This window comes from Chaetura pelagica, unplaced genomic scaffold (assembly GCF_000747805.2).
Source record: "Chaetura pelagica isolate M959 unplaced genomic scaffold, ChaPel_1.0 scaffold317, whole genome shotgun sequence".
In the NCBI taxonomy this organism is placed as follows: Eukaryota; Metazoa; Chordata; class Aves; order Apodiformes; family Apodidae; genus Chaetura; species Chaetura pelagica.
In genome coordinates, this window is record NW_009953864.1 from 520967 (window position 1) to 545071 (window position 24105).

Below are 24105 nucleotides of genomic sequence, written 5' to 3' on the forward strand. Positions count from 1 at the left end.
TCTGATAACTGGGTACCTGTCACAGATAAAGTGATTTAAACCGCTGTTCTTCTCATTTTGACAAATAAAATTAATCTCAACTAAAAACACAGTTTCTGCCTCTGAACAAGGTAGCTGAATTAGAAACAACTCTGTTTAAGAGGCACCTTGTATGATTGTGTCAACCTTTTTCAAACTGTAGCTACCATATTTGATTGGAAGGTAAGAGTGGATGATCCACTTTTAGAACACACACAATGATAAAGAAATACAGCTCTAAATAATGACACGGAAAATTGTTTTTTTCATGTGCTGGCAGCCAACATGCTGCTTATTTTGGTTGATATTAAGGTATCAGTGATTTAACTACTGTGTACTGAAAATATATAAATTATGACAATTATCACATGTACCAAAATATATTTAAAAAAAAAAAAAAAGATAAGCTGTCTAAGGCTATATATATGTACTATATGTAGATAGGCATAGACTCTGTATATTCACATTTTTATTCACTAAATTAAAAAGCATATATTCAGTTCCTGCAGGAAAACAATGTAAGACATTTAATACATGTTTATTTCAAAGAAACATGAGTTGTTCTAGTGTATTTGGCCCATGGTCAGGTTGGACAGGAAAAAAATTCAGTTTACTTCCCAGGTTTTGAATTCCAGTATTCATTAGTGTTGTCTTTAATTTCAGCTGTGGCCAGTTTGTGTTTTGTCTTGATTAGTCCTCTCTTGTCACCCCATATTATGCAACATTGCTATGTATCTGGTTTACATTTCTGTTCCATTTTTAGTAGAAAAATGGGTGTGTTTTCACTAATCTATGTAATTGCAAGTTAGTGAGCCTACAGTGATGTGTAAAGCAGGTTTAAGGGAATATTCTATTAAAATGACCTTTTGGTTAACTTCAGTGGAACACTTACTATTTTTTACTTTTTTTAGGTAATTCTGGACATTTCTTTAGATTTTTTAACTTCGTGGTACAATGGTAATTCTTCAGTTGGTAGTTCTCAGAGTCAAAACACACACCTGTAGCTGTTTTCTATTTGTAGTGTTATTTTCTAACTGTGCTTCTTAAGGTATTAGAGTTTTGATTTTTTTTGTGTAGTAAATTATATTTAACAATATTTTGGCAAAGGGCTGGCTATTTAGTACTTAGGGTCTGGAAGCAGTTTATCAGTTTAATAATTTTCTGCAAAAGTGCCCTTGACATTAGCTTAGTTACTGGAGTGTGTAAACACAGATGTGAAATTTTATTGTGATATAAACTTTTCATTTAGAAGTGGCAACTATTTTTAGCCCTCTTGCCCTTTGGAAATTTGGTTTTGCAAATGAATAATGGCTCTTTTATCTCACTCTGAGGTGACTTTCCCACAGACTTAAATAAAGAACTCAGACTCTTCCATGACTTGCATTCTTAGAGTATTTCACCTTGATGTAATTTCTAAAATCTCTATTATGTCCCTCTTTTTTTTTTTCTTTTTTTTTTTCCTTAGGTTTATATTGGATGCCATTTGAGTGTTGTTCATATTAAATATCCTGTTTTTAATTATATCCAAGTTTTGCAATGGAGCAGTACAAGTAAAAGGAAGCCTGCCCAGTGAAAGGCCTAGTTAACTAGCAGATTTTGATACTTAGTATAAAAAGATAGGTAGAAGATAAATGTGTGAAGTGGGTTGCTTTTAGAACCAAAGACAGGATTTCAGCATTGCATTAACTGAAAATTTGATTATAAAGGTATAATATGTTTTAGGTCCAAATATATATTCTAGATATCACAGTCTGTTCAAAAAGACAATGTGAGAAGCCAGACAATGTGCTTAAACTGTCATGATAGTGTAACCATGGTAATACTTCTGCTACAAGACTGATGTAGTTTTGGCTCAGTGTATGCTTAGCTAAGAGAATAAGACTGCCAGATATAATTTGGGGCTCCTATCTCTGTGTAGTTAAAAAGTTGAGACATGGGATAAATGCAGAAAGAGTACAATTGCCTTTTAAGATGTAGCCCTATGAATTAGCTTCTTCTCCACCTCCAACATGCCATCACTATGTCCTTGGGAAATTGGGAAGGTTAAGTGTGAAGATAAATAATTGCTATCACAAAACACAGCTCTCAGAAATGCTTGTCTTGATTTGAAAATAAAAGATCTTCATTCATTTCTTGCATAGTTTCTCCTCTGCAGATAACTAAATTCCTTGTAATAACTTTAAACAAGTGGTTTTAGGAACTTACCAAGCATATTCAGGTGGATTACAGACTTTAAGATAAATTATTTTTTAAATAATAGATTTAGGATAAGATTGACAATTTTGAAATCTACTTGCATAGGTACTGAAATATCCTTGTATGTTTTAAATGGTTTTCATTCAAAGGGGAGATTCGAAGGGTACTAGCTGTAAGAAATCTTTTCTACTTTCCTTAAATTGATGCAAGTACAATGTCCTACCACAATCAATTTTAAAAGTTGATTAAATCTTTTGTACTCATTTACTTTTAATTAGGAGTTTTAAATAACAGTTGTTTTCAACTTTAATAAAATTGCGTGCTGAAAATCCATATCTGTTTACTCTGGATTGAAGCCAATGGCTGAATGAGCAGTTACATATTATAGTTTATTCAGTATTTCTTTTTTTCAAGGACAAAAGCATTTTCAGTTCCCGAAGGTTACATAATGGTTTGACTCCCTCCCAATGCTTGAGATCCTTTTAATCAAGGAATTTTTCAACCTCTGCCCTAAGTTTTGTGAGCCAGTGAGAATTTAATATAAAATGCCAAACTCCATCAAATTTTCTGCAAGTCCCAGATTGCAGTAAAAACATACATTTAATCTCACAGCTCAAGCTTTGCGTAGAATAGTTTATGGTCCCCTGCTGTTACATTTAAAATCTTGATATGGGAAAAAAAGAAACCAAATGTTTGTTAAATGTGGAAAAACTACTTGTTACTGCTACCTTGATAAAATTAAGCTTATGCTACACCATTGTGCAACACCAATCAAAAGCAAAAGAAATTAAGCCACCTGGTCTGCAGAAATGGCTGCTAGAGTTAATCAAGCTAAAGGATCAAGTGGCCCAACACAACTTCAAGCAACTCAGCTTCAGAGGTTTCACCACTGTAGCAAACCCTCTGGCGTGTTACTAGCAATGGCAATGGCTACAGGGCTACTCTTCTTTTCCATCCCAATAATCAGATTTTACAGAGTCTTCAAAATTCATTATTGCATAATCATAATTTTTAGAAAATACTTTAAATACCTATTTGTACTTCTCCAGACCAATGAGCTGACATTTCTCAGTCAGTGGAGATGTGATAACAAGGCACAGCTGTGTAAGGAGGAACACGGTGGTACTTAACAGTATGATTCTACAGTCTGGCCAAGTTTACATTTTAGGTTTTAGCATCACCTACAGAAGCATTGTCATTGTTTCTAGAAATGTGGAAGTGATTCCCAAAGAAATTAAGAGCAGGAATTAATTGTCATTTTATAAAGTCTTCCTGTGAATCTTTGTGCAGTCATTCAACGAGATGCTAAATCTTAGTAGCCATTTTCCTTGGAAACCGAGAAAGTAAAAGGCTCTACATCAGTTCGGAAACTTAGGCTACAGCATCTCCAAGAAATTCTACAGCCACTCAAAATATATCCTATTTATAGCTCATATGTAACGGCAAATCTAGAAGTAATTTAATAAGTTGAGTAATTTTGCTTCAGAAAGATGCTGTCCTATCAGATAACACTTCTGCAAACAATATTGACAGTTCAACTTACTTTTTAATACAAAATCTATTCCAATTTACTGTCTAATTATATAAGTCTTTTCCCCCTTTCTCAAGATGCTGTCACTACTTTGGCTCAGAAAATGGGAAAACCCACTGATAGGATTTGTTGTATTAATGAAGTATCATTCTCAACGTTTGTATGAATGATCAGATTAACTACTTCACTCCCTGCTGCTCTCAGTCAAATAAGAAAAGGTTTTTTAATTGGTGCCTTCTAAAATCTTTTGCCCTGCTTTCTTAGCAATAGGCTGGTGCACCAACTTATTCTGCAAATTGTTGCAGTTAAAGTATTGTTATGGGTAAAAGGGAACGTACTGATAAAAAGGGAATAAAAATCCTTTGTCAGGTTGTCAGTGCCTGTTTCCCTGGAGGTGGACAAGGGAAGAGGCAGAAAAAGTCACCAGGGTGCTGAAGTCTTGATGAGGAGCAGTGTGATGCCCCTGGCAAGCGAGTTCCTCTCTCTCTCTTATGGGCTTGCTTGGGGCTGGGTTTCATTGCTTTTCCCATCACAGCCAGCCTCATTCTCCTTGCCTCCCATTCATGTGTCCTGAATTTACCACACTCTGTCCCAAAAGAAAAACCAAGTCGTTCCTTTTTGCTCTCTCTTTGTCTCTGGCACTGGGTTACCACCCATGTATGAACCACATCAACTTCCAACTCTAAATGTGATAGAACTTTTTTCCCCTTGTACAATCAGTGAGATGCTTCTATGGCAAATTCATTTAAGTTGTTTTTTATTCACATGGCAGTGAAACCCATTTCATTATTTGCTTGTTAATATACTACTTTTTTTTTTACTTCTTTACTTTGGTCAAATCTAGGTTGAAGAGGAAATATCAAACAAGGCAATCTGGAGTGATAAATAGAGGACATCTGTTGCAGCATATGGCTTAACATAACAGCTGCATTGAACTTTTCCAGCAAGTAGTAATCCTTTGGAAAAATTCAGCTGGGCATGTAATTTTGGTGCCCCTGCCTCAATGATGAAGTATTTTAAACAGTTGTGGTTTAAAACCACTCTCTACTTTGAAATGTTTTTGAAATGCAATTTACAACACAGAATACTTAACTTTTAACTTGAAAATATCTTTTGTTTAGAAACGGATCTCTAACATTTCACATTTTTCCTTTACAAAATGAAAGTTTAATGATATGCTGAAATTACTTTTTTTCACTGTGGTCACTCTTGGATAATAATTTTATAATCTTAAGAATTGGTGGTATATGAGTGTTTCTTTTTTGTTGTTTTTTGTTTTGTTTTGTTTTTTTATATTAGCAACTGTACACTGAACCATTCATTTTGCATGTAGGTGCAACTTTATACATAGGACTAACTGCCTAACTGGTTCTTCTGCGAAAGGAGTTTGATACTTTGAGCTGTAACTGGATGTTCAGCTTTAAGTATAACATCTTTGTCCTCTGTACTTGTGTCTGTTACCAAGCATATATTTTGATTTTGGGTGCCAGAAAAAATTCATCAATAAAATACATGAGTAAGCATTGAAAAAAAAATAAATATCTTTCCATTCATATATGCATCCTTATTTGATTTTCTTGTTTTCTAATAAAGTGTTTAATCAGGAACGGGTTGCTGTTAGTCATGTTTTAGGATTAAATTTTGATTGAAAACAGTTGAATTATTTTTTCCAGTGTTTCTCTCACTTAGAATTAATTCATTTTGATTTGTTTTGTTCTGTGTTTTATAGGGCCAGTTTAATTTCATCAGTTAGGAAAACAAGTTAGGCAGGGACCGCTCATCTTTACACAGTAACTTAATTCAGGTCTTCTGGTAATTCCTCTACTGACTGACATTAAAGCTAATGTCTGTTTATCGTTCTTGTCTGACAGTTCTTCCCTTCCACATCTGTATGTATTTTAAAGTGTACAGCTGAGAGAGCAGAAACCCAACCTGAAGTGATCTGCAAATGGGGAGACAAAATATCTACTCTTAATGTCTCACAACATTAAAAGCAAGGAGGAGATAAGACACTAAGAACGCAAGTGATTGAGTAGAAGTTCGACACTGATTTGGCTAGATCCTTATTTTCCCTTCTCTCAAGAGTCAGCTTCTGGATCCTAAACTGCTGAGTTGGGCTACTGAGTTGCTGTATTAGCAGCTCTTTTCCAATACATAGACAGCAGAATGAGTCCCACTGTTCCTGATTAGTCACTGGTATGGCAAGTCCTGTCCAGTCCCTTCCCTTCTGATGGGCAGGTGATGACACGCAAATTATTTAGGGGCCAGTTCAGGCACCTTGGGACTGTTCCAGCCTTCCTTATTGTGCTTGGAAACCCAGTTCAGTCAGGGCTTTCAGAGTAAGGTGGAAAACTGTTTCAGTGACCAGCTCCTTACTATAGTCTTAAAGGTAATGTTATAGTCTTAAATGCTATAGTCTTAAATGTAACGCATACATGCTTGAAAAATGCGTTGAGTCATATGGAGAACTCCATAATGGAAGGTGCCTCAAGTAAAAGGTTTAATTTTTTATCCCTTTCCCTTGCAAAGTCAAGGGAATGGATCATCCTCATAGACCCCACATAATCTAGCTCCAGGTCATCCTCAGCAAAAGTAATGAGAAGTGAATTGGCAGTGCCCTTTCATAATTGCAAATCCTTAATTAAGGAAGGATACAAGGAGGCACTTAAAATGCCAACCTCAGCAAGTAGCAGACTCCACTACTTGTTAGAATAAATTATAACTTGTCAGAATAAGATTGTTTTTTTTCATTAATATGGTTGGTAGTATTCAAAAGCTTAAAATTTGATAAAGCACATTGTTCTAGGGTAGAGGAACATCTTCTTAAAACTGTGTGTGAGGTGGTAAAACTTTGAAGATGGTGTCAGGCTTACTGGGCAGTGCTGTTTTGCTTGATTCTGCCTTGACATACTAGAACAGCTAATTTAGTCTGTTGATCCCTTCATCCTCTTACTCTGAAGATTTAATTTCCAGTTAATGAAAGGAGATCCCACCTTTTGGCTCTTCAGTGAATAGGTAGGGTTTTTATTTTGATTTGGAACTCACCTTCTACTATTACAGTTTATTGAGCCAAAGCTCACGTGCAGTGTCGAGAAGATTTTAAATGGAGGACCCTTTAAAAAGGTCTTAAAGAATATTTCTGGGCATCTCAGCTCTTGCTATATACCATCTTGCCATGTTATTTATGTGAGTTCACTTTTAGTTACAAGAACCAGCAGCGAATAGTGTAGACATATGCATTTTTAAGCATTTTAAGAAGGGCTCTTACATTTCCTTCTTTTGTGTTTTTTTCTGCTTTTCCAGTTTATTACAAGTTCTCGAAGCCCAAAGTACTGTTTTGTTGCCATCAAAGCACTCTTTTCTGCTTCACTTCCAAAAGAAGACTTCTCAAAAAAGCAGCACACATTGTCTTGCTTAAGACCTAAATCAGACCTTAAGGGAGGAAAGATTTGCATTCTGATTCTCTGCTTCTCTGCCATGCACATAATTTATACTTGTCTAGATAAAGGTTAAAAAAAGCAGCCACGTTGTTTGTACTAAGACCAGCAAAATACCAGATATTTCAGGTATAGTTGATATGCCAGTAAAGCATACCGAGAACCAGTTATAGAAGAGCCAATATAAATATTTTTATGAAGGTCTTTATTCCTTTCAATATTATATTACTTTTCATAAGGCACTCAGAACAGAATTCAAGCCGTGGCTCTTTTCTCTTTAAAACAGGAATCCTTAAATAAAAAAATGAATATTGTTATTTCTCCTTTATTTTATTTTTTTTTTGTCTGTAGCTAAAGTCTGTCAGTTTCTGCCTTATTACCACAAACTGATTGTTTTAATGTGGGGTTTTTTATTAGTAGGTAGGCTAAGCTAATTTTTTACATTAAACTGCATAGCTTTCTTTGCTTACACTTCATGTAAAATAATTGAAACATGAAATTGTATAACTGAAAGAGTCTCCCCATAGAGGTAATTAATTTTAAAGGGTAACTCAAAAATGTAGGTTGATTCCTGTTAATCACACCTCTCCTTCAAAACACAGAATGTTAAGGAAAGCCTTGAGCAATGCTGTTCTTGCTGCTTATATTTATAAATATCCCAGTCTACGTTTATAGGGAATTTTGCAGTTTCCTCCTGCCACCACTCACTTCAATTTTTCATAGTGTAACGTTCATATTAGTAATCTTGTGTGTATGATAATGATGATGATAATCTTTGTGTAAGTTCAAGGCTTGATAGCCATAAACCTCACTCAAGGTGAGGTGTGAGGCCAGGCTACTGTCACTGCAGGAAGGAAAGTAGGAAGGAGTAGTGTTGAACTGTAGACAAGACGACATATGTTGGCAAGGGAAAGGGGAGGAGGAAACAGGCTGGCTCTTCCAGCTGCTTCTGGGAGAAACCTGGGCTAGAATGAAGACCACTGCATCTCCAGAACAGCATGCTGCCCTGCAGCTTCCCCTGGCACTAGTAGTAGCTGCTCAGCAGCAGCAGGCTCTTGACACAGCATAAAAAATCAGATGTACTTTTCCAGCAACTATACAAATATATAGAAGGGAATGAAAAGCAGGATTTCTTTTACCTCCAACAATTCCTTGCCTGCTTTCCATGGGGCACATGTCTATTGGCCCTGACCCTTGTGGCTGTGCTCTGAAAGCTTTCGCTCCTGATTGCTCTTCCTTTTCTTTAGCACATTATGACTTTTAATAGAAGGGGTTTTTGTGGTTTTTTTCTATTCCTGTTAGTCTCCTTGTTTAAGTTTGTTGTTTATGTGCAAAAAATGGTAGTATTCTGTAATTTTGTATAGTAAAATATTTATGATATACGAAGTGACTTGTTGAAGGCTGGAATAATACCATATTACTATATCAGATTGTGAAGGAAGTTTCTTTGCTTGAAGTACCAACTAGCCTAGACAGTTCCTTCCATTACACTGAAGAGCACAGTTTTGATCTCTCAATGCGTATCTATTAACAGTGAGATTCTTAGTGTAAATCAGATTCTATTTTCTGCTATTGATTTAATTTTATTTGAGAAGGAAGAAATCTGAAGTCCAAGCCCTAAAAACATACATATAATACTCCTTCATTCCACATGTGATTCATGGCCTATATAAGCCTAGGTCATAGCCAGCTGCTCAGTTTTTAGGCTTAGCTCTGAGAAATTTCCAATGTTTCTGTGACAGAGACAGCTTTATTAAGCACACCAATTCTGTTAAATGTTTTGTTGGTTTTTAACAAAGCAAAAACTGTTCAATCTTTTTTGCAGAACTATTAATTATTAGTCATTTGCTTTTCTGCAGGAGTTCTCTGGAATCTATCCTCCTGTGATGCACTGAAAATGCCAATCATCCAGGATGCCCTCGCAGTGTTGACCAATGCAGTGATCATCCCTCACTCTGGATGGGAAAACTCTCCACTCCAGGATGATCATAAAATACAGCTCCATTCATCACAGGTGCTGCGTAATGCCACTGGGTGCCTAAGGTGAGTACTGCAAAACGTTTGCTTCACTTTAATCATCTTCCTTTGGCTTGAATTGATACTTTGCATTCTTAGGCATCTGCAAAGTAAAGACTTGGTTTGCGTGTCAGCCAAGATGATGATTTTCAGTGCTGTAAACTTAAAGTTAGAAATTAATTGGAAAATAAGCTTCAGGCCATTCATAAAACAATCTAAAAGTGCTGCTGTGGGTTTTCCTTTCTTCGTTTATAACAGCTTTAACCGATCTTCTCATCCAAGCTTGGATATTACAGTTGTTTTTCTCCTTGTAGATTTGTCCCATTTCCTCAGTTGCTTAAGTGAAGTCAATACGTTCTCACTATTACACCCAATTTAATCAGCACAAAAAGTAATGAAGATGCTCACAAAAAGTAACATGCCCTGTGGGTTCCAGATGCTATTGCTGGAGTTTCAATAAATATATAAAGTAGATTTTTTTCTTCTCCATGAAGATGAGAAAAGAATGGAACCAATTTAACATTCTGCAGCTAGAATACTTAAATACATCCTTAGCAAGTATGATATGTGTTTATATTTATATTTGTGTGCCAAACTTGTATATGCAACACCAAGATGCACCTTGTATAAGTATGTGCAACATCATTTGTCCATTCCTAAAAATCATTGTAGGTGTGAGAATGAAAATATGATGAGTAAGAAGAGTTTCAGTTCTGACAAAGCCTTACAAGAGGATTAAGTCATAACAATCTTTATATTCCAATCCACATAATTTTGTTGAAATATTGTAACCTATTAGGCAAGGGTTTTTTAAGCATTAGGTTTATTTTTCTCCTTGTGTATTGGAGATTCTGTTGTCTAGGTCAGAGACATAAAAATTGAGTAGTTAATATTTTTACATACATCATAAAAAAATAGTAGCTGGATTGTATGCATCAGTAATATAATCTGTGTTGTATGCTGCATCCAAAGCAGATACCCATCAAAGAGCTAAATTAAAAAAATATTTGTTAAGAGGCAAAGTAAAATACTGGTATTTTTTGACATACCTATAGCAAGCACCTTCTTGTCTTGGTGCTGCATCATCAAATTAAGTGTTTCCCTTTCAGAAGCAATATGTGAAAAGTTAAAGGGAAAAATAATTATCATTACTGATTGTTTATATGTGATCACAAGTGAATGAAATTTTGAAGGTAATAACTTGCATATTGCAAATGAATTGTATTGGACTTAAATGCAGGTGAATGTATGTGAATACCATTGTATACTGGGATATGTTACTGAAGCTAGGTGTTTGTGTCTGAGTTGTATTGATTGTGAAAAGAGTTCAGTAGTATAACTGTTGTAGTATGGTCAAATTACTAGAAAAAAGTTACTTAATCACTGTGACTGAAGTAATTCCATAAAGACAATTACCATGTTATACTTCTCATATTTCTAATGTTTAACCTGCCTCAGTTAAAGACATGCCTCTGAAAGAAGTGTCCATTACAAGTTTTCACAGTACCCCTTCTCTTACTGGACATGTCCAGTGTTCCCATACCATAAACTCTCTCTCCTGCTAATTTTTTCAAACTGTTTCTCAGGGACTGATGTCCATCCCTGACTCTGCAAACCTCAGTTCATCCTATTCATAGTTAATGGTTTCATTACACTTTGGTCTTGAAATCTTTGTGTTTGAGTTTGGGCGTTTTTTTGAGTGTGTGTGCATGCCCATTTGCAAACTGATGGGAGCTTACTGTAGTCTGCACAGCGGGTCAGCCTGAGGACTTGTGGCCACATGAGAATGACATGTTGCCTGAACTAGCACATACTGCTCTGCAGCAAGGCTTGCTACCAAGTGCTTGATAGTAGCAGCTTCTGGGCACCTTCTGGGCAGCTTGTGCAAAATAAGCTCATATCTGCCTGCAAAAGACTGTACATATTATATTTATTCAGTCATTCCCAGGTAGCTCTTGCAGCAAGGCAAGTGTCTGTCCTGAGTTGGCCTTCTTTATAAACCCAGGTCCTTTCACAATATTACGGCTTTATAAATATCTTTCTGATATCAAATCCTCTCTATTTCCCATATGCATCATTCTGTCCTCTAATGACTTCGGATATTTATTTGGACTTCACCCATCTTCTTTAGAAAATTTCATCCCACTTAGTTTGCATGGATGCTCTTCAGCAGAGCCAGAACATTTGGAGATGGTTGAACTTGATTTTTCTTCATGCTAGCTGGAGCTTTCTTGTTTACCTTTCCTCAGTCTGAACAGAATGTCAAGTCTGAGTTTGTGCGAGGGAGAAAAGTGTAAGTTGACCTCTAGGATGGTAACTGGATTTTTGTGGTAATGGGGCTGTAGGCTGCAGGAAACAGCAGATGTCAGAAAGAAAAGATCAGAAAGCTCTATGGAGATGATTGGAGTAGGTCATGCTTTGTGCAGGTTGTACTTTAGCTGGCATTATTTAAATAACCACCACCCCCAAGAAACTGAATATCTTGTGTACTTTCACTTGTGACTAGTCACAAGCCTCATGTTTCTGTTGGAAAATCTCATTGGACATTACTGGGAGGTAATGTAAATCAAGTAGGTGTAATGTGGTTGCTGGCTGAGATAGTGCTGTGTTTATCTGGTAAATTGGAAGTCTATTGTCTTCTTCCCTGGGAGAATTTTTTTCAAGATGCCAGTTTGGTTGTCCTCTGCTGTTTTCTTTTTCTCCTTTTGCTAGAGCTGTTTTGTGAAAGGCCAATGATTAAAATTCAGTTGCATCAGAATTATCAGTGACAATGCTCATTATCATAGGAAAAGTGTTGGTGTTCAGAGTACCTGACAAGTGTTTCTAAATGTGTAGTATTGACAGGTTTTAGAGACATCAGGTCTCATTGCATAAGCTTTAATGCCAGCAAGTAGGCCAGGAGGATCTGGGGTGAGGATGATTCAGTCTTCAGTGCCTTTGTTTTTCTGATACATTTTGATGCATGACATTCCTGTATTTGTACAAGGCATTTGACACTGCACCACACAACTACCTGGTCTCCAAACTGACAAGGCATGGATTTGACAGGTGGACCACTCGGTGGATAAGAGATTGGCTGGATGGCCACACCTGGAGAGTTGTGGTCAGTGGTGTCCCTGAGGGGTCAGTATTGGGACCAGTGCTGTTTGACATCTTTGTTGGGAGATTTGGACAGTGGGATTGAGTGAATCCTCAGCAAGTTTGCTGACAATACAAAACCGTGTAAAGCAGCTGATGCCCTAAAGGGACACCATCCAGAGGGACCTTGACAGGCTGGAGAGGTGGGCCAGAGCCAACCTCATGAAGTTCAACAAGGCCAAGTGCAGGGTCCTGCACCTGGGTCGGCACAACCCCAGGCACAAATACAGGCTGGGACAAGAATGGCTGGAGAGCAGTCCTGAGGAGAAGAACTTGGGGGTGGTAGTTGATGAGAAGCTCGACTTGAGCTGCCAGTGTGTGCTGGAGCCCAGAGAGCAACTGCATCCTGGGCTGCATCAAAAGAAGTGTGGCCAACAGGGCCAGGGAGGTGATTCTGCTCTCGTGAAGCTACACCTGGAATATTGTGTACAGCTCTGGTGCTCTCAGCACAAGAAAGACATGGAGCTGTTGGAGGGGGTCCAGAGAAGGGCCACCAAGATGCTCAAAGGGCTGGAGCACCTCTGCTATGAAGACTGGCTGAGAGAGTTGGGGCTGTTCAGCATAGAGAAGAGAAGGTTCTGGGGAGACCTTACAGTGTCCTTCCAGTACCTGAAGGGGGCCTACAGGAAAGCTGGGGAGGGGCTTTTCATCAGAGAAGATAGTGATAGGACAAGGGGTAATGGTTTTAAACTGAAAGAGGGTAGATTTAGGTTAGACATCAAGAAGAAATTCTTCACCAAGAGGATAGTAAGGTTCTGGAATAGGTTGCCCAGGGAGGTTGTGGATGCTTCTTCCCTGGAGGTTCTTAAGGCCAGGTTGGATGAGGCTTTGTGCAGCCTGGTCTAGTGTGAGGTGTCCCTGCTCCTAGGAGGTTGGAACATGATGATCTTTAAGATCCCTTCCAACCTTAACAATTCTATGATTCTGTCACATTAAATAACATCTGAGAGGTGCTGTAATACAATCCAGCTTCTATACAATGCTAATAAATATTTTGCATGGTATCTCTATAGGCATAGTCAAATCTTTGTCTTGTGCTTTTCCACTATGGTGCATGAGTTACTATTCCTCCTGCTGATCATCCCTTTTTTTCAGTTTGTTGAGGAGAGTTTCTTATGCTTTTTCAATTAGCAAGTTGCTTAGCTACAATTTCTAGTGCTCTTAACTGCTTATTCATTATCATTTTTAACCAAGTTAAAGTCACACAGTAATGCAGCTGAAATCAGCATGAAATTGTATGAGAGATGTCCACAACATTAGACCTTCTTTTCCTCTTATTTCTTCTTTTCCATAAAAACATTATTTACTAACTGTGCTTTGCATAATTCTGTGATTTGAAAAAAGAAAATAGCTTAAATACAATATTGTACTAATTAATTTTACATAACTTGAATAGTTTGAAGTAGGTTAGATAACTCAGAGCTCTAAATGCAGAGTTATACTTATCACTTATAAATTTAATCTTAATATTAATCTTTCATAAATTGCCAAACCACAGTTTAACATATGTTAAAGTAATTACCCAATTTACTTTGCTCCCCACTGAGATACTAGTACCATACCTCATTGAGCTCCATGAAAACTTTACTTCTTTTTTTCATTTCGGGTTTCATAGAATCATAGAATCATGAAGGTTGGGAAAGACCTTCAAGATCACTGAGTCCAACCATAATCCGACTACCACAACCACTGAACTGTATCCTGATGCACCACATCTAAACGCTTCTTGAACACCTCCAGGGATGGCGACTCCACCACCTTCCTTAGCAGCCCCTTCCAATGCCTCACCACTCTTTCAGTAAATAAATTTTTCCTAATATCCAACCTAAACCTCCCCTGGGATAGCTTAAACCCGTTTCCTCTTGTCCTATGGCCAGTTACGTGGGAAAAGAGACCAGCACCAGCTTCTCTACAACCTCCCTTCAGGAAGTTGTAGAGAGCACTAAGATCTCCCCTTAGCCTTCTCTTCTTCAGACTAAACAATCCCAGTTCCCTCAGCCTTTCCTCGTACAACGTGCCCTCCAAACCCCTCATCAGCCTCATTGCTGTTCTCTGGACATGCTCCAGTGCCTCATTGTCTTTCTTATACTGTGGCTCCCAGAATTGAGCACAGTGCTCAATCTGTGGGCTCACCAGGGCTGAGTACGGGGACACGATCACTTCTCTACTCCTGCTGGACACACTGTTTTTGATACAGGCCAGGATACCTTTGGCCTTCTTGGCCACCTGGGTACATTGCTGGTTCTTGTTCAGCCAGCCATCCACAAGTTCTACCAGTTTCAGCAGAGACTGCTTTGTTTGTGTTGGGGAAATACTGTGTCATTGCTTTATAGTTTCTGGTTCATTTAGACTTATGGAAAGTCAGATAAAAACTCAATTTAGAATTCCAGTCGTTTATAGGAGGGTTTACAGTCCCTAATCTTAAATGTAAAAATCCACAGTAGGCACACTGCATAATGTTTTATTAACCTGGAACGTCAGGATTATGGTGGTGGGATGACCCTCGTTGGGTACCAAGTGTCCCCCAGTTTGATCTGTCATCCCTCTCCTCTGCTGGACAGGTGAGAGAAAATACAGCAAAAGGCTCACGGATTAAGATAAGAACAAGATCACTCGCCAGTTACCACCACGAGCAAAACAGCCCCAGCATGGGGAAATTAATGTATTGCAAATCAAATTGGGGTAGAATAATGAGAAATAAAAACAAATCTTGAAAACACCTTCCCCCCCACCCCTCCCTTCCTCCCAGACTCAAGTGCACTTCTGATTTCTCTACCTCCTCCCCTCCAGAGACACAGGCAGATGGGGAATCTCAGTTGCTGTGAGTTCATCATGCATTGTTTCTGCTGCTCCTTTCTCAGAGGGAGGACTCCTCACACCCTTCCCCTGTTCCAGCAGGGGTCCCTCCCACAGGAGAGAGTCCTGCATGAACTTCTCCAACATGGGTCCTTCCCACTTCTTCATCCTTTCCACAGGATGCAGTCCCTCAGGAACAGACTGATCCAGCATGGGTCCCCTGTAGGGTCACAATTCCTGCCAGCAAATGTGCTCTAGGGCAGGCTTCTCTCTCCATGGGGCCACAGGTCCCCCCAGGAACCAGCTCCATCACAGACTTCCCACGGGGTCACAGACTCCTTCGGCCATCCACCTGCTCTGCTGTGGGGTCCTCCACAGGCTGCAGCTGAACAGCTGGTCTCACCATGGTCTTCTCCAGGGGCTGCAGGAGAATCTGCTCCAGCACCTGGAGCACCTCCTCCCACTCCTCTGCTATCTTTGTTGCTGCAATTGCTGTTGTGTAGCAGCTTTTTACCCCTTCTTAACTGTGTTACCCCAGAGGTGCTACCACCATCACTGATGGGCTTGGCCTTGGCGAGTGGCAGGTCTGTCTTGAAGCCAGTAGCATTGGATCTGTCGGATCTGGGGGAAGCTTCTAGCAGTTTCTCACAGAACCCAAACCTGTAGCACCCTCTCCCAAGTACTAGACTTTGCCACCCAAACTCAATACACTTACTTATTGCAAAACTAGATCTCTGTCCAAAGACTATCTAAAAAAAGAATACAAACAGAGATATTTTCAAGACTTTTTTCTTGGTATACAGTCTGAAACTTTTTTTTTCTATGAATTTAAGATTAATTTAAGTTAATAGAATCCCATCTGAGGATTTGAAAAGATTTTTGAGAATCTACTGCTTTTAAGATTTAAATCTGGTTTTAGATTCAACATCATGAAATGCTGGGGTTTTATTTCTTCCATGTTCTATTTAGTTTTTCATCATACACTGAAGGAATAGGGGCAGTTTAAATCAAAGATCTATGAAGATACTTATTTCTGCCCTATTAGTTGATTAGAAATTGTATGCGAGAGTAACTCCAGTAGTTTTTGTTTGTCAGTCCCCATACCTTTCATATTTTCATACTTTTACACTTTTCAAACCTTTCACAAAATGCCATTAATTATTTTTCAACTGGAAAAAAAATGTGTAGCGAGCTCTCGTAGTAGGAAAGCAAAGGAAGAAAATGCTTTTAAAACATTAATCGAGTGTAACTGACCCAATAGTATTTTCTGAATATAGCAACTTTTGGAAGGAACAAATTACCTGTTAAAACAATTTATGTTAGATGTAAAGCCTGAATATCAAATGGCTTTAGCTATTTTGTGGATCAGTTGTCTGTTTCACAGACATTTACATCTAATGCATTTATCCCAGAGTCTTGTTTCTCCTCCAGTTCTCTTCTAAACATCCAAAGTGTGTTGATACTTATTCTGAGGAACTTCTATAATTGTTTTGAATCTAACATTCTGCTGTGTGTGACAAAAGAAGATCTGGGAGCAGGATACAATAAATAGCACAGACTGTATTATTCATCATTTGTTTAGTTTCTAAAGAAACATACATATGTATGAAGAAACGTTCTTTTATGTATGTGTGAAGTGTTTGCTAAGAAACTAAACTGATACACGTGTGCATTTACGTGTTTATGTGTTTACACATACAGATATAAAAAGGCTGATTACTGAAGCTAAAATATGTTTCTGTCTTTAGACAGTGTTGCAAGCTCTGAATATCTTCAGTGGGGTATAAACAGAGCTGGCTTTTTGCAGTAGGACCAGGACCTTTGCTGCTGATTTTATGATCCTATCAACAGAACACTCACATTGTGTCCATCACTGTGTGTGCTGTAGTGGATGTGGAGATGTTGGGCTTGTCAAATCATATCAGTATCTCCTTTGCTTTTTCCAGAGCCCAGGCTTACCTTACAGTCTTGTGCATCAGATAACAAGAAAGCCCACACTCCCTTGAGAAGCTAGTCAGATTCCAAGGTTAGGGCAAAACTCATTTAAATTTTGTATTTCCACTGGCAGCCTACTCAAGAGAGGGACTTTACAAGCAAGCAAGAGGCATAGGAGAGACAAGTAACTAGAGGAGTACTGAGGCAGGGTTATCCACTTGTAGAGAGGAAGCTGTCCAAATCCTAGCCCACAGTTTTCCTCCTCTTAGCCACTTCATATCCTGACTTACCATGGAGAAAGGGGTATTCGCCACCATTCTTGTATTTTTAATACATTTTGAATTATTAAATTACAATACTAATGTGATTAAAATCCAAGGAGCGTGAGATCAGCAGATTTGATGCAAATTATCTAGCTGCATTCCAAAAATGTATTGTGGTGACACATGTTGTATTTTACATAGTGTCCATAATTTCTTATAATGTGTTGAATCTCTTTAGACCACATCTAAGATGTTGCATCAAACTGGAGAGTTCCTAAATTACAGGGTTACACTAGTATACTGGTGTGTCCATTGTTAAACAACACATGCTCTCCTGACAGCTATTCTCAGCTTGGGAGTTTCTCTAGGAACTAGAGTTGGAAGTGCGTGCAGAGGAAAGCTGTGTCTAGAAGCTAAGGAAAAGCTAAGTTTTAATGTCTGGTTCTGTGAAGTTCAAAACTTTTCACTACAACTTAAACTCTTACTAAATTGACATCATTTATGCTCCTGGATCTCAGCAGTGACAAGCTGTGGAGGAACTGAGGAGCTAATGTCAACTCTCCATTATTTTGAAGAAACCAAGAAGGATTCCTGACATGTACTCTATGAATGACTACCAGATAACTTCCAATTTAATATAAATTAAGGTATCTGGGTCACAGTTAAAGCTGAACAGGATATTACTTACTTTTAGACGCATTCACTCAGAAATCATGCATTATTTGTATATGATGAACATTTAAAACTTTTCTTAATAGGCTTGATAATGCCTCCCAGAGTATCATATGCAATCACAGCACGGGAGGGAAATTGAACTGCACTGCTGTTTCTTATCTTTTAAAACAAGATACAATGTATAAATGCTATGTTGCATTTAACCAATGGCAGGGATTTTCATCAATGAGTAGGTGTCCAGGTAACAGCCTGGTTGTTAGAGGCTTTGAGTATTTCTGAACTATCAGTGACATACCAGCTCTGAAAATTATATGTGGTTTTGATCTTATTGATAATTACTTTAAGTGCCTAATTTCATGCACCCCAACTGAAAACCTTCAGTCAGGTTGTTTTAATGGGCAGGAACTATGGAAAATATAGTTTTACAAAGGACTAAAGCTTTCATTAGCTCATGTGTAGATGTTCACGGCCATGTTCCTCCTGGTCTTCTAATCACAAAACAAAATGGGTATAGTCACAGGAAATTAGTAAGAGTCAACCTGTGTGCAAAATGTATTTCACCTTTTCAAAAAACTGAAAGGTCCAGTCTAGATAAAAGTCAAACCAATCTGAGAGGCCACAATGATTGCATCACAATTAAGCATGAAGATTCTGAGGGAAATTTCTGCAAGATATGAGAATGTTCCTCACTGAATGCCGCCATCATTCAGAAATGTAGCTGAAATAAAAATCTAATGTTAAGCTTTGGGGGTAGAGAGAGATTTTAGTATTAATAGATCAGCATCCTCTGATTGCTGCTGTAATAATTTTATTCAGGAGATACTCAAGGGAGAAGTGCCAACAGAATTAAATGTATAGCTGTGTCAGATACTTAAACACTCCACTTTCTTTTCACAGTGCAGTTACTCCCACTTTGCATACTCATGAACGAATTGATAAGGTTTATACAAGGTCATACTGTACTAATTACAGCAGTGGTATTCAAATAGCACTCTGAAGTTTAATGCTGTTTCAGCTTTTTTGGTACAAGTATTACTTCATCCTATCACATTGATGCTACAAATTCCACAAAGCTCTGGATGTTCATTCTGGGCTCAAGTTGATCAAAATCTCAGCCAGGAATTTTGTTTTTAAGCTGGTGTTATGAGATGCCTTTTGTATTAGCTTTTGGTCTCAAATGTAATACAGGTTGATTCCAGACACTTTTTGCTCTCTGTACTTAAGTATATGTAATAAACTTCAATGGTGTACTGCCTACCTCCATCATTTTATCTGCTAAGAGATGCTGGGCTGCCCTGCCTAGATTTGCCTTCAAATGCAGAGGCAACTCCCAATGTATTGATTTTTCAGTGAGATAGCCAAAAAGTCATCTGTCAACATCTGTCTTCAAAATATGATTTAAGTGATCCCTGGGCAAACAAGGTAACTCATTCAAATGGGGCTTCATGTTTGGATATGAATTATAAATGCTGGACGTATATGTCAGAGTCTGATAATTTTGGATCTAGTTGAAATTTGGTTCTTATTCTTCAACTAGGATCTTTTACTCTCTTTAAAATGAATGTTTGTAGATTTTTAAAGGAAAAAAACAACTTAACTGGGTGTCATAGAGTTCTAAATATTTACTTGTTGCTGTGGTAGGACCGTGTTCTTCCTGTAATTTGGAACAACTTCCTGTTGCTGGAAGTTATACACACACATATGAAAAGAATGAATGTGCCCCCAATACCTTCACGTATTCCTAGGCTCAGTGACAACAACAAAACTATCAGCTGATGCTTCACAGGCTGAACGGCTTGTGGTGTGTCCCAGCCTTGCACTAGGGATGTGTTGAATATCTCAAGTATGTTTTGAGTGACTGACTATTTTCCCAGCTTTTGGTGTTTTAATTCCTTTCAGGTTGAATGCCTGCTGTTACCTAGTGTCTAATGTGAACATTAAATGTCCATATGTATTTGCATGATTAGGCAGTGTTAATTTACATTTTCTTCTGTCAGAGGTTTAAGCTGTGTGGCTGTGAAGGCTCTGAATAAAGTTAATTTGTTTGTTTTGTAAAAAGGCTAGATTCTGTGGGGTTGGTATGATTTCAGAATGATTTTAGCTTGGCAGACACTGTATGATCTGTATCTTGGTGGCCTGCTGACTCCATTTGGGCTGACTCCAAGCTGAGCTGACTCCAGCAGGCCTCCTTCTCACTGGTCAGCTGCAGAGCAGCGTATCACATTGGCACAGCTATTTTCTCTTTGGGAAGAGTCCCCAGGCCTGTGTGGCACCACATGTATTTTAGAATTTGTCAGCACATCTGTGCAGTCACTGTGTGGGAAGCTGAAGAGATGGAGCCAGTTCTGTTTCAACTCTCTGGAACTATGCGAAAGAGTTAATCACAAGGACCACAGGTGTCAGTGGGAACCAGAGTGAACCTCTGTTGTTGCTTTGCTGACTATCCAACACCCTGAATAGTCTTTTTTGAATGGATCCTTTGAAAAACTAGTATTGTTTGGCTCTTCAGAAAATATGATTTGTCTCAACATGAAAGAAAAACTGATTTTGACGATTCTGTAGCACCACTCGTGATCCTGGTGCCTGATGATAATGTTTTATTTACCCAAGGAAAATGAGAAACACGATCATCCAGAGTTTGTAGGGCCACTCATTTCCACCGCAAGTAACTAAAATGTTCTTCAGTAAGGCTGAAGTTCTTCGGTGCTGTTTGCTTGACTTGTATATTAACTAGCTTTTCTCCTCCTAAAACTGTTTGCATTACTGGCCAAAATGGAAAAGGAACATGTAGAAACACATAGCCCTGCATAGCAAAGAAAAGGCAGGATGTACTTCTACAATTTTCCCTCATTATCCTATGATAGACCACTTCAGATCTGTGGAAACTTCCCCTAGGAGTGAGGAGATCATTTGGTCTCTTTGCTCAATCCGAGGTTTTTCAGTAGAGATCTCTATTCGAAGTGTGCTGAGCTTGCTTCATCCTTCTGGATAAGCTGGCCACCATCACAGAGTAAACATTTCATCACCTCCTTTCCGAATGTTTTGAGCATGTGAACTGTCTCACTTCAATCACAAGAGTAATTCATGTCAGCAGTTCAAGTTGAGCCAGTGCTCAAGTCTCTTTGATGGCATCCCACATTTCTGTAAGTTGGTGAGCTACTGAGAGCTGATGAGAATCACTCTCCGGTGATATCCTTAGCACCGAATCCTCAAGACCTGCAGTCCCCACTAACCTCGCTTACAAACTTTGTAGTTTTTGTCTGTTTTGGAAATATTTTCCCAGGAAGCCTCCTGACAAAGTAAGTAATGAAATAAAAATATGGCTTTTGTGGGGTGTGATGAAATAGGCTGCAGACTGCCAAGCCTGCTTAGCTTACAGTTCACTCACAGTGTCTGAGCTGAAGATGTGGAAAAGCAGCAGATCATTTGTGTATGTCATATTTTGTGAAACTGCCCAGTGTTGAATTTGGCTTCTTATTGTCACTCTACAGCTCTACAGAGGAGTTTTAGCACTTTGTAATTTTTTCTTTTCCTGTGAATTTGAGAGGACAAGCTAGTAAGAGCACTTTAGTAAAGGCAAATTAAGTCCATTATTTGCAATCAAATTAATTTCCCCCTTTCTGAGAAGATTACCAAAGTGGACAGTTAATTTTGGGGTAAATTGAGACTTTTATAAAGACTGATGTGAAAAGCATGTGATGCCCATTATTAATTGGGTTCCCTGAGTTTTAGCCAGTTTGAATATTTCTCTGGATATAATAAAAACTCTCAGTCACACATGTAGAGTGTGAGGGTTCAAAGCTAGGGCAAGGTGCAAGGTGATGCTGATTTCCAGATGTAACTCACTGTTGCACACACAGCCTTGGGGACACTGCCGCAGAAAGGCAGCCCCAAAACTGTGAGAAGATTTTCCTGTCTTCTGCCAGCAACATCTGTGCTAAGTTTCAGTCTAATATGGCAGACAGGGTGGAAGACTTTCCTCTTTAAAAATGGGTTAAACAAAGATATTAGAGGTTTGTGGGGTTTAGGGGATTTTCCTGTTGCCTTCCCTAAATTAGCTTCATATGTATTTTGAAGTTCTGTATTACTGTTGAAAATGTTTCCTGTGGAAAGAATGAACACATTCTATTTAAAAAAAAGCTATAATCCTGTATTTTAGCTGCATCTGCTTGTGCTGTGTAAGAACATTTAACATCCGCCTGATAGTATGTACATACAGAGGGTTTCTGTGGCAAAGTACTTCTGAAGTATTCATCCTAGTGTAGCTTTTTTACTTTCACAGTTCATTTCTTTTTGTCAGGTAGTCATTTATTACACTTAGTTGGTTACAGTTCCAGCGTTTTCTCTTGAAGGACAGTAGCATTGTGAAACACCTCCTCCTCTTCCCCTGCTGTCATTCATCCATCTTTATGTCTGATTTTCTATGCACAAATGTACAATACTTACAAAGTGTTTCAAAAGAGATAGTCATGGAAGGGCACATGTAACTATTATGTATATATTAATATGGGTGCTGTTGTGGGGTTTTTTTAATCCCCTAGTGAAGTAAAAATACATAATAAAATAGAAAGTAAAAGTATCTATTTTCAAAATAATATTAATTTAATTTCCTGGGTTCACTTCATATAATTAATTTCTACTGAGAACATTTTTCAGTAGACTGGTCAAATTGATTTATTTTGATTGAAACCTCCTGTCTTTCGTTGCCAGACTACATGCTAAGAAGGAGCATCTAGTCTGTGCAAATGTGAGAAAATGCACAGTATCATCTGTAGTTCTGGTCATTGCCCATGTGTTAGGGTTAGCTGCTTGTGTGCACAGTCTGGTTGCTTTCCTGGCTGCTCAGGTGAGCACTTGCAGTCAGTGGGCAGACCAATGGCCTTGGGCACACACAGCTTGTGACTTCTGCAGTGTTTAAGTGTTGTCCTCACACAGAAACAGGCAAGAACTCATATTTAGTTAACAAACTGGGTAGGGGTGGGAGGTCATCTTTCTCATAGCCCATGTGATAAAGGAGGCACAGCAGAGACTAATGAATTACTCTGTTTACATTCTCCTACAGCATGACCGAGTGGCAGAAACAAACACTGATGAGTTTGTATGAAAATTTGCAGTGCACAAGAGAATGTTCAACCCCTTTGACAAATTTAGGAAGGAAAATGCAACTTTCTTAGCTTCACACTAATGATGGTGATGTAACTAGGGTGATGTTTTCTACTATAGACATAATCTGTCTTGAAAACAGCATAGTCCCACTTAGCCCCCTCCCTGGCACAACTGTGTCACCCTTCCCTGTCATTAGGTTGCAGAGGTTGCTGAGGACAGAAGCTCAGCAACGAATTCACACACAGACACACAAACCACCCGCAAAATCAGCTTGAGGGAGTGTTGTCTGCTACTGGGATGTCTGGTGCTGAAATGGGAGGGAGGGAAATTATGAATGATGCATTATTCTGAACTGAAATTTTACACAGTTTACAAAAACAACATGAGATTTTTTCATTGTTTTTACAGGAACAATGTGTTTGGTTTTTTTGTTTTGTTTTGGATTTACTTTTGAGAGATCTGGTAATTTTGGTTTTGCCTTCAGCTGGATTGTAGAAAAGTGAACTAAAAGACACTGAGCACTGAAATCATCCCAGATTTGCCAGATTTTTTTTATTAATTGAGGGGGTTTTTGTTTGGATTTTAATAAATAAAAACAAGGTACCCAAAGTTAAGTAAGCAGCATCTCCACCTTGGAGCAGTTTCAGGGAAATCAATCACCTTCCTTTGATTATAACAGCTATTTATGACTTGTTTTAGGTGGCTTGCTTAGCTAGGCACCTGTATGAAGTACTGGTTGCACAGAGGGAGGCATACTACTGCTACATGTCACAAGTGTCCTATAAATAATCTGTTTGTTTTACCATTTACCCCTCAAAATCTATAGGTACTTTAAATAGTCTGATATTATTACTATATATAATGAAAATACATAATTACTTGCTAATAAACCTGAAAGAAAGAGGTGTGTGCATCCATGGGGTTTGCATGTGTTTACATAGCTATATACTTTCTTTTTGAGTACTCTTTGGCCTGAATAACAGCAGTTGGTAGC

General features: G+C 38.4%; 1 protein-coding gene across 1 annotated transcript in view; it reads left to right on the top strand.

Moving 5' to 3' along the window:
• The window catches only part of CTNND2 (catenin (cadherin-associated protein), delta 2), a 306974-nt gene that overhangs the window by 169249 nt on the left and 113620 nt on the right, over positions 1 to 24105 (top strand). The window contains exon 7 of the mRNA XM_010001353.1: positions 9042 to 9225. Within this exon, the coding sequence (XP_009999655.1) occupies positions 9042 to 9225 (184 nt within the window). The remainder of the gene's footprint in view (positions 1 to 9041; positions 9226 to 24105) is intronic.